The 18,478-nt window shown below is 35.4% G+C and overlaps 1 protein-coding gene across 2 annotated transcripts in view; it reads left to right on the forward strand.

Moving 5' to 3' along the window:
- The first annotated feature begins 13,178 nt into the window (after positions 1-13,178).
- The window catches only part of LOC125683131 (calmodulin-beta-like), a 44,370-nt gene continuing 39,070 nt past the window's right edge, over positions 13,179-18,478 (forward strand). The window contains exon 1 of one of the 2 annotated variants that reach the window (XM_048923958.2): positions 13,179-13,468. In XM_048923958.2, coding sequence (XP_048779915.2) covers positions 13,409-13,468 — 60 coding nt within the window. In that variant the 5' untranslated portion in view covers positions 13,179-13,408. The remainder of the gene's footprint in view (positions 13,469-18,478) is intronic. The other variant, XM_056140351.1, reaches the window with a different exon arrangement.

An 18,478-nucleotide genomic window follows, 5' to 3' on the forward strand; every position in this document is an offset into this window, starting at 1 on the left:
TGACATAGTGTAGATTCAAGTTTGCAAAAACCATGGCCTCCAGGGGTAGGTTTGGGGCCATAATAGGAACTACGGTTTTACATGCAAATAGATATGGAAAATCTTCTGATATGGACCAAGGTGACTCAGGTGAGCGATGTGGCCCATGGGCCTCTTGTTTCCTTGCCAAAAGTTCGGTCCCTCCCCCTATAAAAAAGTCCTGGATTCGCGCATATGCGAGGTGAGGTCTGTTCGATATGTATTGTGTATTGTACCACAGCGCGATAACGCTTTGCACGATTCGTGGATGATGATACTCTTGTCAATGAATAGCTCTATTCAATATCTTTCCAACGGTATAAACATGAGCTTTCAGCTCCACATAGTTTTAAACTTATAGTCACCGATTTTTAGACCGTTCTTGGCACACTGATTTTGACTACGGATGGCTCCGTTTACCTGATCAGGATATAGGGCTCACGGCAGGTGTGACAGGGGATGCTTACTCCTCCTAGGCACCTGATCCCACTTCTGGTGTGTTCAGAGGTCCGTGTTTGCCCAACTATCTATTTTGTGTTGCTTATAGGAGTTATGAGATTGATCACTGTTCGTTATCTTCACCTTTCAATAGAGCCAGTCGTTGACCATTGTTGTAAAAATGGTTGGGAAACGGGTTGAGAATATTGAAGAAATTAGAGCTTATGTAAAAGTTCGCACAAAACTCGGTCAATGCAATTTTTTAGTGAATTGGGGGGAAGTTTATGGGTCTGATAAGGTATCTTATGAGACAGTTCGTGGGTGGAGAAAGAAATTTCTGACTGGCACAGAGTCTGTCAAAGATGCAGCAATATCTGGCCGACCTGTGACTGTAACAGGCAAGGCAAATGTCTCAAAAGTCAGGGAAATAATTGAAAGTGATGGCAGACAATTTGCAAACATTGTTACTGGTGACGAAAAATGGGTTCACTATTTCGAACCAGTAAGAAAAATGGGAAACAAAATAGGACTAACTAAGCACGGTAGAAGGCCTGTAGTTGCCAAAAGAACCATAAGCACAAAGAAGGTTCTTAATTGCATATTCTTCTCATGTGATGGTATAGCCGTACAAATTCCGGTGTCGAGGGGCAAAAGTGTTAGAGGTCGGTATTACCAAGATGTTATACTAAAAACGCTCAAGAAATATTATCATAAACGCCGCCATGTGTCAGGATTTAGGCATGTTCGTCTACTTCATGATAATGCTCCATCACATACATTTGAGCTTGTGAAGCAATTTCTGAAGTCGGAAAAGGTTACCGTCTTGCCAAACCCACCATACTCTCCAGATCTAGCCCCATGCAACATTTTCCTTTTTCCAAAACTTTAAAAGTTCTTATCTGGTCGTCGTTACAAGTCCCGACAAGCCCTTGGCTCAGCCATCAGTCAGTGCCTCAGAGGTCTACATAAATCAGCGTACCTTGACACATTTCAGAAATGGATTCAGATATTGAAATTATGTATTTCAAACCGCGGAGAATACTTTGAAGGGATGTAATGTTCATTTCATAATATGAGTCGAATGCTTTTGAGATATCGTACAATACACATTACATATCGAATAGCCCTCAATAAGTCAATTAGGACCTCGTTGATTTTTGTATCTGTTCATAATATCTCATTATGACGTATATATTCGGTCTTCATTCATCATAAACACGAAAAATCAATCTAAAATTTTAAAAGTGCAATTCCTCACAACGTAAAATAGCTTTTGAGCATTGAAAAGTAATCAATAGTATGTTGTGAAAGCCTAGTCTGATCCCCGCCCCACCACTAATAACGGAGTGGTCGTCATGGGGAATAAACTAATGAAAGACGTTCATTTAATTCAATAATCAAACATTGCTACGCGTAGTCAGATGTCCCCCGCCGCCGCAAAAAAGTTGAAGCACAAAAGTCCCATAACTCCTGTAAAATTTGTCGAATCATATTGGTTGCGCAGTATGATCAACTACATATGGTGACTAACAATCCTACAAAATTGAACAAAATCCGTTGAGCGGTTTTTGAGGAGTGACGTCCACAAAGTAGCACGTACAAATTCAACTAAGTCCCATACCTCCTGTAAAATTTGTCGAATCGAGATGCCGTCGCAATATGGTGACTATCAATCCTACAAAATTTGAACAAAATCCGTTGAGCGGTTTCGGAGGAATTGCAATCACAAAGTCCAGTGGGACGGACAGACGCATGGACACCGGTATTTCAACATGTACATGTATGTCCCCTTCCGCGTTGCGGCGGGGATAATAATGTTTATTGAACCTACAATGTAACTAGGATGATTTCATCCAAAATATTTAGTCAAAATATTTGTGGGAATTTTAGTTTACATAGCCATCATTGTTTTAAAAAGTGTACATGTACGAGTATGGAAATGAACCGGGATAGATTTGACTGGCTACCTAACGTGGTTACGTCAACAAACGAAATCATTTGAAGCTGTGAATTTTTGGGTCGCATGGAACTTTAATGAATGTTTGAAGGTAAGTTTGGACACAAGTATAGTGGGAAAATATGTTAGGGATTTTTTTATATAAAAGTTTTGAGACGACGATGCAAGAATACAGTGATATAAGTAATATTTTTCTGCGCCGTAAATTGCAGGTTTTCTATAAGGTGTGGATCTGTAGCTCTCTGGTCTGTCTCAATATTTTCCCAGAAAGCTACAAATTTGCAGCTAGGATTGCATAGGCTGGTCCACGAAAATGACGTAATCACGAAGCAGCGGGTATGGGTATCTAATCTTAATGTTTTTTTAAAAGTAACAAAAATGTTAATCTTTATAAATTTGTAATTTTCTGAAAGTGGACACTAGATATTCAACATTATGTATTATAACATTCCCCATCTTACTCCAAGAAGAGTATCAACTTGCCTTAAGTATGAATCTCGTAAAACCATATATATATATATATATATATATATATATATATATATATATATATATATATATATATATTATGAATGTTACCTGTAATTATGTAATAGTTCTCAAAGACAATCTAATTTCCAAATAATGTGGCAGTGACGCAATGAGTTAGTGATTTATCAATATTCAATTCATGTCGAATATAAGACTTTCAATGTTTTAATTTGGTCAATCTACTGCACAGCCAAACTTGTCTGCTCAGGTGTACAATCTCCTGCACATTCATATTATATTTTATTAACTTTCTTGAAAAACAAATGGTAATTCTGTCGCCCTCTGCAATACACGATAGCAAAGTTCGTTGTTAGTGCAGTCATCTCATTTGCAATTTTGTATGAAATAGGTTTTAGGCTATTTTTTCGCTCAAAAGGGAAACTTCACCGGTAAAATGTCACTACCGACTCTCGCTTTGAAACAAATTCAAGCGTCAAATCAAGTCATCAGAGTGTATGACATTACAGGATATTAAATTGCTCATCGAATCACATTTTTATATTTTCGATTTAAGCCTTAATTTAATTCGTACATACATGTATCAACTTACCTCTGATGTAGCAATATTTAGGGGATCCATTGCACAATCGGATGTTGATCATGCTAGTTTCTTTTACAACTTTCAGTTGTGCAGTAGATCGATTGGTGCCCGGGGGTACTGCACCGTAAAATAACAAGAGAAAAAGGAGTCTAAGTGTATCTGCTTTTTCTCCATGATCCATAGGGGTATACAATGTAGGTCGGGGCTACGGTATATACAGGTATGTGTGCGCGTGTGTATATGTATATATATATATATATATATTTCATATATATATATATATATATATATATATATATATATATATATATATATATATATATCATATATATACATATATAGAGAGAAAAAGAGAGTTGGCCCATGCGTCTCTTATTTTCAGTAGTATATACATGTACATGTTCAGGCCTTTAAATCTGTTTATGTACCTGTGTGCATGTTTGAATAGTAATAACGTTAACTTGTGTAAATATCGTGTCTCGATTGCCTTGTCGAGGGATTATTGTTGTATGGTTATCATCTGGACCTTACTAACAAGCAGGTACAGTTATTGTATTTCTGTGATTTTACTATTAATACTGTGTTTTTATCTATATGAAAAGATGTTTAAATCAATGATGCTGAGATCTAACCCTGCATTCGAGCATGCATGGACACGGGATTACACTGTAATTGTCCATGTTAGGGTACACGTTTTAATTACATTTATATGTACATGGATAAAAATGTGAGTCTACCAATAATACCTTTTATATTATTGGGAATTTGTGAATTGATGTAGGATTAATATGAAACGCATTTGTTTGTTACTCTTTAACCAAGACAATTTTAGCTGATGAAAAATGAAGATAACGAACAGTGATAAATCTCATAAACCGTATCAAGAAATGCAAAACTAGTACGGCAAACAGGGATTTCTGGAAACACCAGTGGTGAGATCAGGTGCCTAGGTGAAGTAAGCATCCCCTGTTGACCAGTCACACCCGCAGTGAGCTCTCTATGTTGATCAAGTAATCGGAACAATCCGTACATGTACAGTTGAAACCAGTATGCAAAAAAACCGGTCTAACAATTGGTATATGAACACACACGTAAAACAGCTCTTGACCTCAAGGCAGGTTGTATTCGCAAATAAGATTATCATATTCAAAATGTTGAAACTTGTTGTTTATTTTTTAACGTCCAGCTCGAGTATTTTTTACTCATATGGAGACGTCACCATTGCCGGCTGCAAAATTTAGGCCCTATGCTCGGTGCTTCCGGCCTTTGAGCAGGGATCTTTATTGTGCCACACCTGCTATTTTTGCTGTCTCGTCCGAAGGACCGCTCCATTTAGTCGCCTCTTACGAAAAACAAAGGGTACTGAGGACCTATTGTAACCCGGATCCCGACGGGACAGTATTTGTCAGTAGCATGTCTCAGTTTAGAAAGTGATCATATGCAGGACATGCTATAGCGTATTGAATCAGTTGAGAGGCAAACACTTGAGCTAAGCTGAAATCTCAAGTGAGCTTTTCTGATTCGAAGTATTTTCCGTTGTCTGGTTGAAAACTGAGAACATAACATTTTGACTTATCATGAAACGCTGGACCAATTTCAACCCAAACTACATGTACAGATTACCATAGGTTACAAGGAATCAAATATTCTTCAAATAAAGTATCATGCTTCTACTAAGGGGATATGGTTTAGAAATTGCTTCTTATATATATATATATATATATAGAGAGAGAGAGAGAGAGAGAGAGAGAGAGAGAGAGAGAGAGAGAGAGAGAGATCCTCTTCTCTGAACTGAAGTGGTACAATACTAGTATGTCAAATTGTTTGGCAATACCACAACTAGGGCGTCACATTTTACATATCTATACTTATGAATTAACAATAATTTGCCAATAAACTCCGAAACGCTTGCCCCAGAGTTACTGCTTGCACCTTTAATATTGTTTCATATGTGAGGTGAAGTTGGCGAAGCCATAATAGAATCTAACTTGATTAGTAAATATCGTAAAATTAATTAAAAACCTACTTTCGTTTTCGATAAACTACCCTGAAAAAGCAAAAAAGTGGCGGAGACGCTTTGGTGGCTCTAAGCAATTTCTGGGTTTTTTAATGACAACACAATGATAACACCATGTGAAGGAAATCCGTTGTTTAAAACGATGCTTCATTTTGATGTTACAGAAGAAATAAGTTTTGATAATTTTTGAATAAAATGCCCGTTCGTTTCTTCAATCCGTATGATTTTAGTCTCGAATTTCAGAAGGAGGCAACATCATGTAGACGCCTAGTTCTATATTCTCGGGCCTTTCCGGCAAGCGGAGAAGTTGCGATTGGTTTACAACATGATTAGTCAGGTCCCCGCCCCCGTCACTCATTCATCACCTAAAACGAATTATCAATGAGTGGCGGGGTGGGGACCAGACTACAACATGATCAGCATAAAATTGTGTATTACAAGTGTTCAGTGTTAGATTTACTTAAAATAATTTTAACTAGGCCCATATTTATTATTTTATGAAGATCTATAATTACATCATTTAAACGAAGGACACTCCCTTCCCGAGACCAACGATCTGACACAACCATACATTTTTGAATTATATATACATCAGATTATTCTGATATTTTCAATGTTCTTAATTATTTCTGTGATTATAGAAGTCACTGTTACGGCTTTTTGTAATAATTTATTTCCAGTTACTGATATGTGGAAACACATAGATAAACACAAAAAAAGTTTCTACTTTAGTTGAACATGATTTGTGATAAACGCATAATATTATCTTGAAAGTAAGTAATAAGTCGACAACTGTCCAATATGTCGGATATCGAAAGGGCCAGGACTGTTCTGGGAAATTTGCGCCTTATACATGTAACTTTAAAGTTAAAGCATTTTAATAATAATTAAGTTTTACACTACCTGACAATGTCCAAGAAATCAGACCACTATTTACAATATACATGTAGCAGTTTTTCTGTTTGCCATTCATATACATGTAGTTCATTACGTTTTCGATTAATGCGTTTGACAAGAAACGACGTGTCTTCATAACTTTTCCCCTTCAATTGTCGCACTGGACAAAAACTACCATTATAAACACATTCGCAATACTGAGGTTCAAATTTTGAAATTATGAACGACCGCTCATTTTATAATTGGTCAAATATTCGACATGATGGATTATATTTGCATTCTTAAAGTCATCATCTAATTTTCAATACGGAGAGAGATCATTTCATTTATGTCATATAAAGAACATTTAATTTGGAGCTCCAAGTGACTTCCTAATAATCGAGTTTTATGTACTGTATATGATATCAATAGATATAACATAACTAATGCACGCAATTATTCAAAAATTGTTCTTGAATTCATTTGAATTAAAGATTCATGTGCGCAGCAATTCAAACACGCATTAAGGATTTCTGCTACACCAGAGAAATTTGATGTAGATGAAAAGTGGAGGATATGTACAACAATATCTTGAAGTTGAAAATTTTCAAATTATTTTATTTTGTCAAAAAATAAATACAGTTTTAGTAGAAGGTAATCTGAGAAAAATTTAAAAACCCTGCTGGAATTGAACCTGCGACCTACAGTTTAGCAGTCGGTATGCTAACCTACCGGTACTGAGCTACTCGACTAGGTATTTAATTTGAAAAAGAACAGTTAAATATTGCTGATATTGATTTTTTCCTCCATGTTTTAAAGGAAGTCAGCCATTATGACGATGTAGAGTACCTCCTTAAAAAGTCCTTCCTCTATTTCCCACACTTGCGCGGGTTTCATCTAGTAAATATATAGGAATTTCTAATAAATATTTCTTTTCAAGAATGATAAAGGCACAGTTTGCCAAATTCATGTGGTGTAGATAATATAAACCATGGCATCAAGGCCGCTGTATACAAGCAGCGTCCGAAGCTTGCTAGGCTTTGTTGTATCACGCCATCATCAGCATGATGTGCATTAACATGTAGTGTACTACACGAGAGACAAACGTGACGTAATTATATTTGACCTTGACATTACATGCAACAGTATAAATATTTGACTGAATGTGCTATTACAAAATCATTGAATATAGTTCAAACTACTGAAAGGTTATACTGTAGTATGTCATGAAAACATGTGTAGCGGTCACCCAGCCAAGTGCTGATCACGTTCGCCGTGATCAAGAGAGAGACTTAAAAAATACCGCATCACTAGAAAAGCTAGCTCACTGGCGAGGCAGTATAAGTTCCCTCTTATGCTGACCGCTACACATGTATCTCTATGTATTGTTTGTGATGTATTTTTTCGATGATGCACATATTTTCTTTTTATCATATTAAGTCTGTAAAAAAGATGTTAGCACACACAATGAAAAACCAGTATAGCATAGTGATTTGACCTATAAGTTTAAATTTTCTATTGTTCTTTTTACGTTCCTTTGCGTATTTTTCACATATAAAGACGTTACTAGCTACAATGTATAGATGGAGTCCTTTTAAAAGATTCACAACTCTTACTTCTTAATGCCGAGGTTTGGCGAAGGATCATTCGCCACATTTGTTTACGTCAGTTTCAGTGAGGCTCTATATATACATGTACAATACACGTGAAAAGAGCAGAGTAAATTTAGGTGAATGAAATGAATTATGGAGGACAGGCTTGCATAGTCATAAATGTTAGATATAAAACTACACAGTTTGATATGTACATTGGAATCAACAGTTGACAGTAATTCAGAAAATATGTAAAGGTTTAGTTTATAACTATTTTTCCGACACTCGGGGATATAATGATATTCATCAACTACAAGTACTGTATTTGACATTGATACAAATAGGGCAAATTCTCTCATGTTTTGGAGTGCCACACCATCTTCCAGTCTCGACTGAGAGTCGGTGATTTGCAGTTCTGAATTTTATGATTATTGCTCTAGCTTTTCAGTAAACTCAGGTGATCTCTTGCAATCAATGTTCGTCCGTCGTCGTCCGTTAATTATTAAACATTTTAACTTCTTGTTTTAAAACTAACATCTCAATTCTTTTCAAATGTAAGGACTTCAGCACCCCTTGGGCCTAAGGGGGAGGCAAAAACTGCCAAAAGTTAATCAATTTTCAAATATCTTCTTCTCTGCAACCGCACATATGTAAGAAACACTAATTCATAGTGATGTAGAGCAGGAAGATATCTACTAAATTTGTAAATTTTATGATTGCTGGGTTAGGAGCCAAACAGTTAGTGACTGTGTTTATGTATAAAACATTTTTAAAGTATATTTAATGCTATTGGTAATTTGAAACTAAATGGATATTTCGTATGATCAGGTAGTCCTTTACAAAAAGTGTAAATTTCATGATCCCAGGAGTAGGGTTTTTGGTATTAGGGTGGGGCCAAAATGGTTAGTGATTAATCGAACATTTTCAACTTCTTCTTGATATCTATCATTCCAATTCTTTTCAGATTTGGAATTAAGTGTCTTTGAAACAAACGTGACAAAATTTGTAAATTTCAGGACTCTTGCACCCCTGGAGCTTTATGTCGGGGCTAGAAACTGCCAAAAATTGACCAATTTTCAAAAATCTTGTTTACAACCGCACTATACATGTATCTCTAAGATAAACTGAATGCATAATGTTGTAGAACAGGAAAACCTTCACCAAAATCGTAATTTCATGATGCCCGGGGTAGAGGTTCTAACTCCAGGGCGGGGTCAAACTTAGTATATACAGTGTATATGTGTAAAACTTTTAAATATTAATGTTATCAAAGCATTGGTAAATTAATGTTGTTTTCAAAGATATGTGTTAATGCTGTTAACAATGAATTGAAACTAAATAAATATTTAAAAGTAGGTAATCCGTTACCAAAATTGTAAATTTCATGATCCTACCTAGGAGTAATGTTTCATGGTGAAGCCAAAATTATTGTAGTTAATATTTACTTTATCATTTGAAAGATTTCTTTAAGTTTGCTGATTCAGTCTAAAAATTAAATGCATATTTAGGAAAAACAAAAACAAAAGGATGTACCAAAATTGTGAATTTCGCAACCTCAGAGTTTTGACACTAGGACTGGTCCAAATTAGTCATATGGTGTTAATGTTGCATATATCATATTGTGTAAAGTCGGTCAACAGTAAAGGCACTTTCGAGAGTTTTAACAACACATCTTGTTTTATACTTATGCTGAATATTAGAATTTAGCCGAAGTATTCAGAAAAGGATTTTTTTTCTCTTCTAAATTTCATAGACCCTTGGGGCTAATGATACTTCAATATTAAGTAATACTCAGGTGACCGATGAGGCACGTGGGCCTCTTGTTAAGGTAGTACATGTACATTTAGATATTTTTCAAATGCAAATTCACTTTTGAAAATACTGTATTTTTTACCCTTAGACGACTCGCTTATGTCACTTTTTATATACTGATTTAAGACGTTGTTTTTAACCAATTGATATTTATAAAGGCTTGTTCATTCCATACGTTGGAGAACCCACAAAGATTTAAAAAAGATTAATACAAGTTCACATAACTTCTTTTACTAAATTGATCAGATATAAATACTTATAAAAATACAAACTATCTTACTCTCTGGACTTAAATGTAGCTTTGTCCAGTGAGATACCACTCTTGCATACACTGTTTCATATAAAGGGAAACAACCTGTTTCTATATACATGTAGACCATATAACTTGGGGTACTACTATTTAAGTCAAAAATATATTTCAAAAATTTTAAGTGGATGCGCTTATTAATGTCGAAACTTTCAAAACCCCAAATCTCACAACTATACCAAAGTACAGGTGCAACAACCTTATCGAACAAATCAAACTGACAGTGGTAAATTAGATTGTCTAATTTTTCATATCACTCCATACATGGATTTTTATTTTTTTTTTAGCTTCCTTACAAAATGATAGGGACCGTCGTTAGAGGTTTGAGGCGGCGAAAACACGACTGACCTACCAATCACAAAGCGAGACCCTTGAGAATGTTTCACTAAATAGGGCGGTCCTTCGGATGAGATCGCAAAAACCGAGACCCCGTGTCACAGCAGATGTGACGCGATGAAAATCCCTCTCTGCTCAAAGGTCGTAAGCACCAAGCATATGTCTAAATTTTGCAGCCCTTCACCGGCAATGGTGAGGTCTTCTTATGAGTGAAATATTCTTGAGCGGGATATTAAACAATACACAATAAAACATCTGCAGGCATTTTTACGAAAATTTCCTAAAAATCGTCTTAGAAATATTCCTAAGAATTATGTTTTAAAAGTGTTAGGATAATTCTAAGACAAACGTAAGCATTTAAATCAAAGCTGACTTAATAGGGTTGTCCAAAGCTATTAAACACACGTAGCATATGCAATCGGAACTCCTCGAATGTCTCGCGCACTCGACATAGATCTCGGATGTAATACGGTGGCGTCCATGTCGAGTGCGCAAGACATTCGAGGAGTTCCGATTGGTAGCATATGTATAACAAATGAATACATAGGAAACTGTTCATTGTACGGAATCAATACCTTGAACAATATGTACAATGCATATATAGATATTGTTTGATCAAATGACATACTCTTTTTGAATTTTATGTTAAGAGAAAACTGAATGAATATGAAAACGGTGAATAAACTTCATAAAGTTGCCCTTTTTTTTTCTTTCTTTTTTTTTTTTTACATGAAGTCATTTTGATACGTTTCATTTATCATCAACATTTGGAGATGCGTCCCATCAATATACCTTGTAGTATTGGGTATTCTGGCAATTGAGCTAAAATTCATATGAATTTTGAGTCCGTGGGGATCCGGGTTAGAATAGGTCCTCAGTACCCATTGCTTGTCATAAGAGGCGACTAAATGGGGCGACCACAAAGTGTCACAGCAGGTGTGGCACGATAAAGATCCCTCCCTGCTCAAAGGCCGTAAGCGCCGAGCATAGGCCTAAATTCTGCAGCCACTCCATCACGTCTAGTACGGCGGAAACGTTTCGTCTAGCTACACGCCTTTTCCCTGAGATCATCTTTTATGCCTCAGTAGCTATCATAAGATTACATGTATGACAGTGGGTTTTTGGGGGGTTTTTTTTGGGGGGGGGGTTGGTTGGTTGTTGTTTTTTTTAAGATTTTTGAAAAAAAGTTAATTTCTTAGTCCTAAGATACGTAGCTTCATAGACTCGAAAATCAGTGTAATTTTCAATTAATCTTACTCCATAGAAGCACCGATTCAATGTACACCCATGCTATTGAAATACTACAACACCAGTTTGGCGGTAAATACTCGGGACTTCTATGATGTGATCTTTTAACATTGAAATAATATTTACTCGGGACAGCTCTATTAGTATTCGGTGATTACTGACACACGATGATCTACAGATTTATGTCTTTTGAAAAAAACTAGTATACGAAGAATGCATGTTTTAATTTTAAATTTAATAGCGTTTCAATATTTAGAGAAAAAAATATTTGGATACTGTTCAAGTAGACTTGGGTTTTAATAGCTTTATTGTAAATACAAGTGGTTTAGATTTCATGGTGATATTAAAGACGAACAAGAAGAGACTCTTAACATGTTTTATTCATGAGGCGCTGGCCCCAGGTTTAGATTGAAATTAATCTTCAAACACACACTTTATGACATCTAAAAATAGTGCCCCGGTGCCTTCATTGACGTCACTTTTAAATGTCATCTTAGTAGGGGACACATTGCTTTTAAATACTTTTGGTTTGTAAACTTTGAGTGATGACAAATACTGAAATGCTCCATATTCTCAACTAATTATATCGCTCTTGGAGGGCTGCATGAATGGGGGAGTCGTTACCGTGAATCAGGGCTTGGTATTGCAAAAAAGTACTCCACTTCCTCCCGTTCATTGAAAATGTCCAAATTCATTAATTTTTCTTTTTACATTCTTTAAGATATTAAAATTAGATATACGTCGTAAAGAATGCATAAAGATTGATTCCATACTTGTACATTAACATTAACCCTATTGAAAAATTGCATCAACATGTTGATATATAAATGCCAAATTTTTACTTTTCCAATACGACGTGTTGACTTCTTTTTGTTTTTCTGAAAAAAATTCAATGAAACGTGATGGTTCATTGCATATTGCACGAAATATTGAATTGTTTTGTGACATAACGGAATTATAATTACTTGCCTTGGCAATAAAATTCAATGATATCTTACATAATTAAAGTCGAGGGAAGACTCGGTATTTTCACACTCTACAAACGCTCAATGATTAGTATGTTGTAGATAAAATCAAAATTCAAGGTTTAAATCTTACATTCTTTTATCTATCTATATTTTCTGTACCTTGGTATCCGGATGAACATTTTTAAAAGCCAAGGTTGTCTTATTGATTTCTACCAAGAATGTAAACACTACAGGGAAAAACCGTACTACATGTATTTAACAAGTTTACGGAAATAATGGTGGATAAAATCGTAAGTCTCGAAGAATTTTTCCACGTTACTTAAAAATTAACACCGTAATAAATCGGGGATTTATTGAAGAAATTGGCTCCTCTCACGGACGGCTGTCCCTCATTACTGTTTCCCTGCTGTTTGTTATCTGCGGTTGTTGACATACACAAATTGCACACTTGGTTGACTGTCGCCTAGCTCTGGTTAACCAAAGGCTCTCAGCCTCATTCATGTTAAAACGTATTTATATATAAACACATATGCATTGTAAATATTCACATTAAATTTGTTGTGTTTTAGATTAATACATGACAAAAAATAAGTGTGCTGGGAACATGAGCAGTATAATTTAGCAGATCTTGCGCTGTCGGTAGGGGGGAAAGCAGCATGCTGCAACGGATATTAATATAACTCATTTAACGGTGTGTCCAAACGACTGAGCAGGATAAGTCACGGTGAAATGTTAAAATTAATGTGACTAGTGGCATTTAATTTTTTATGAAACGGATAAGATTCTCTGCACACGAGATTTTGGACGAAGAGACGTCGGCATTATCCGTAAGTGGTCTTTAGTTAATTATTGGCAAATCAATACTTTTAACTTTCATTTTCGTGCAGTCATTTCGTGCTTCGCTTACAATGCCCCGAGGAGATCTTTGGAGACTGGGAGTTAGTATTAAAACTACTTTGATCATCCAATATAGGAATTTAGAGTCTTCTTATTCCCGGTAGCACTTCAGAAGAAAGACGGATCGATTTGGTCCCCCTCCCCATCAATGCTTTTAGTTTGTTATTACAGAGTCGTGTCTTTTATTTTGACAAGTAGTATGCATATGTTTTATTTTCTTATTCAGATCCAGTACGATCTAGTAAAAACGTCAATTTTCTGTGTTCTAGGTCAGGATGTTTGGTGGGTTTTTTTTTCTCTTATATTTTCCTCCTTGTTCACTATAATAAATCTTTAAACAAAACCAACACCGGTAACCATAATATTGCACTCTGCCCATAATTTGCCGTTTGTGTTGGTGTTCTTTATGAAAAATTGAAGTTGAACGAACAGAGATCGATCTCAGTAATCCTATAGAGAATACAAAGTTGAGAGTACACATAGAGCGAACACAGACATCCGAAAACATCAGAGGTGGAATCAGGTGCCTAGGAGGGGGGAATATACATATATGCATTCCCTGTTGACTGCTCACACTCCCAGTCAAAACATACATGTTTATAAGTAATATCTTCACATCAATAAGCGGTGAAGATAACGAACAGTGACCAATCTCATAACTCCTATAAGCTATACAAAATAGAGAGTTGGGCAAACACGGACCCCTGGATATACCAGAGGTGGGATCAGGTGCCTAGGAGAAGTAAGCATCCCCTGTCATAATTTTACACAACCGCGTGAGGTTTGTATAAGTACATGTAAGTAATTAAAATGAAAGATGAAATTAATATATAAAAACACGTTCTCGGATTAATCTGTCAAGTTCCAAATAGCAAATGGGCGCCAAACATTCCTGTATTTCTCAGGAAAACCGAGGGTGCCGTGGAATAGATGAGCATCTGCAGATTACAGCGACATGTAGTATCACGGTCAGAAATTCTAATAGGATTCGTTTTCCTATACGTAATGTTACCGGTAACATTACGTATAGGAAATTCCTTTAGGAAAATTTTTGAAAGGTCTGATAAGAAATATTCTTTTAAAAAAAAAAAAAGCCCATCCTGACTTTCTCCTATAAGAAATTGATTTTCATTCAGGATTTTATTTTCCAATCCTATAGTTGATTTTATTTTACCTTGGGAATATATATTTTTGCTAAGGTGTATGTCACAAAGTTGGGTTTGCAGTCTGTTGATGATATTCTATTAACCAACACCTTTGAACGGTGGTCTGGCATTTGGAACTCGACAGATACGTGTATATCTAAATTTGTGTTTAAAAGGATAATGTGTACAGATCTCTGCTAAGAATTCGAATAAAAAAGATGCATTTTCCTGACATTCAATTATACAAACTCATTTCTAATCCGTCAAAGAGCTATACATGTGCGTGATAAATGCGTAACATAATGACATTTTCGAAAGTTGACGTACATTTTTGTGAAACTTTAATTCATGCATTACACTTCCAACCACTTTCGCGCCATTTCTTGATATTTGACGTTAGCAATGTAAGATTTTAGCTTCTAATCTACCGTCGATTTTTCACAGAAAGCATCACATTCAGTACTTTATTTTTATTATATACACAAGATTTATTTTTCTACCATTGACTTATCTTTGAGATATATTGATAATATTATTCATGTTTTCTAATGCGCTCTATGTTTGCGGAAAGGAAATTCATACAAAAGATGTGCACTTTTTATCAAATGTTCAAGTCGTATATGCACGGCTGCATAATTTAGGATCATCACCACTTTGCTATAAATGACACATATATGTATATAAATGATAAAGTAAAAAAAAACCAACGAAATCTTAGGGAACCAAATTATACCCAGATCATGCATAGTTTTCAACGTATTTAAACCAGTAGAACTAAAGTGTTGCAATGGGAATTGTTGGAAAACGACTTTTTTCGGCAGACAGCTAGTTATATAATTAGTGCAGAGTGACTCGTTTTGCATAATTCTGTTGGTTAATTTGACACTGTCATCTCATTTTCAGCTTGTGGGGACATGAAGTGTTGGGAATGACTGGAGTGCACTTGAATAATTGTGTAGAATTAAGCATAAAGATCCCGATCAACTTGTGTTAAAATGATCGGTCAGTCCAAAGTTACTCTATAAAACTCCCCTTGGGACCTATGGAAATAGACAAACCATGGACACTTTAACCTATTTACTCGCATGACCCATATCATTTCAGTATCTTAAGTAGATCAGGGATATCTTCAGTGAAAATTATAGACTCCCACGCAGGAATTTACGGTCATTTAAGAAAGTCGAATTTATTTCATATACCATTCTTGTACTTAACACTTTCAGACTAAATTATGTCGTTATTCACCATGTCGTGCGATTCATGGAAAACCTCGAATTTGTAAACATTTCGTAAGTAAACTTTTCATTGTCCATGAATCGGACGACGTAATCATGATGAATAAAAACAAAATCCTGGCACTTCACGTACATGTATTTCCTTGAAAACAATTAATTAGTAATATTTAATATGTTTTCAAGGAAATACGAAAAGCGCTAGTTAAGGGGTAGCACAGTATCATAGTACATGTGAATTAAATACTGTTCATGTGAATTATAGAGAATCTTTTAATTTGTGATGCTACTGAATAAGAATTGTAGGTCACCCGAGTCGATGACATCCATTGTGTGTGTTTCATAAACTTTTGAACATGACTGACTTCCCTGACGACAGAGAACCAACGGTCAAAACCCCCTTGCGAAAATTGATGTGATGGTGGTTTTTTTTCAAGCTGCAATAACAAAATCATGTACAGAAAAAAAATCTGTGGTCATGATCACTGACTACTGTAATCGCTTCATTCCTCATGGGATTTTCAAAGAACACACTAAATTTTGTGATGATAAAAATTAAGCAAATATATATGAAATACAGGTCAACTGTCAATTTTACTTTTTAAAAACCATAATAAAGACAACATTTAAAGCTTTAAGGGCTCAGTTTGTTGAAATATGTCTACAGCAAATTTATATCCGTAATATTTTTCGTTGGGGTTTCTTTGTCTCTGTGGGTAATAATAAAAGTGTTGTGTATTGCAAATCCTGGTAGTACCATTACATTGATGTAAAACTTATACGGTACCAATTTTGATGCACCAGATGCGCATTTCGACTAATAATGTCTCTTCAGTGATGCTCAACCGAAATGTTTGAAATCCGAAATAACTATAAAGTCTTAGAGCTAAATATAGCCAAAAACAGCGTGCCAAAAAAGTGGATCCAAATTCGTCCAAGGATAATTTAATGTCTATGAATGTGTCAGTTTCGTATTCGTTTGAAAAAGAAGACGCAACCTAGTTTGATTTATTTTAGACTTATTCTGAGAGACAGGTTGATTAATCTTGAATTTCTCAACTGTGTAAACGTTTGATTTACTAGATCCTGAACCTAATCAAAAGGTATAAAATTCGATTTCAACCTCCTCAATATTGATGTAAAACGTGTAACGCAAACGATGATGTTTCGTCTGTTTTTCTTTTTATGAAATTTTATTGATTGTGGCAATAGTTAATTTGAATGAGGCAAAAAATTTAGCGAACCACATTTAAAGCTACGCCACTTGAAGGTCTCTAGCGAACTTGTGAAATTCATGCCTCTGGATCACGGTTAGGACTAATACGGTATTGTTGTGAAATCTTTGAATACCAGGTATTGTTATTTTCACTTCAGAATACCAAGCTGTTAAACTAAGTGCATGGCAATAATGAGCAAGATAACTTCGACCAGATTTATGAATTTCATGGCCCGGGTTAGCGAATCAGGCCCCCGAATGGGGCTGTATAATCTTTAAAGCATTAAATTGTGTTCACAGTTGTGATGAGCATACAATTTTCTAACAGAATTGTGAAACTCGTAATCCATAGATTAGGCAAAACTACATTGTATGTGACTCACCCATTGAAAATACGTTTAAAACATCATTGTTAATTTTCTTAACTTCTGACCATCTAGAACATAATTATGGGGACATCTACCAAACTGTTAAAACTCGTAGGTTCAGACCCTTAAGATAGGGCTACATGTTTATAGCTGAAAATGCATATAGTTTCTTTACTTCTTGACATCTAAGTTTACAGAAAACTGGGGTTGTACATGTAGAACAAATACAGAGACAACTTTTAAACACATTGTCACATGGAACATGCGGCTGTCGGGCTCTAATACTGAACATGCATTAAATCTTTGTAATTGAACAGATAACAGACAGATTAGGTCCATGTAGATGTGTTAGGAATAGTCATATCCATCTCTCTGTCTCTCCAAGTTGAAGTGATCTACGGCCGTTTGGTTAAGGTCAAGTTTATATTGTACAAGCAAATAATTATAGATAAAAGGCATTACAAACGTATTTAACACGAAGGTTTCTAATGACCTAGCGATTTTCAGGACCCTGAATAAGTCAAGGTTTATTAGGATAAAAACGTTAGAAATAATTTTCCAGGCAGCAATTGTATAATTTAGAGGTATTCATCCAGAAACCAGGTTATATTGCCAAAGGTACATGTAACTGATAAATATGAATATTAAGATAAAGGTTGTCACTTTTGAAGTTTTGACTCTCAAATGAAAAATTGGACCGACCACATCCAGTTCATCAACACTTTAAGTTCGTTTTGTAATACCCAGGTGACCGTGAACACCCAGGGACCTTTTGTAAAGATGATATACAACATAAATCGTGCTTTCCTTTTTTTGAGTAATTATAATGTTGTAGCTAACATGCGAATGCTATAACATTTTAATAAAACTAGAGGGGGGGGGGGGGGGGTCATTAGGCCATAATTACATTTTTAACAAGAAATGTTTGTAAAACATATATATGTCACCCTGGTGCAAAACTTAAAAGGGTTATACACAT

This window comes from Ostrea edulis, chromosome 6, assembly GCF_947568905.1.
Source record: "Ostrea edulis chromosome 6, xbOstEdul1.1, whole genome shotgun sequence".
NCBI lineage: Eukaryota > Metazoa > Mollusca > Bivalvia > Ostreida > Ostreidae > Ostrea > Ostrea edulis.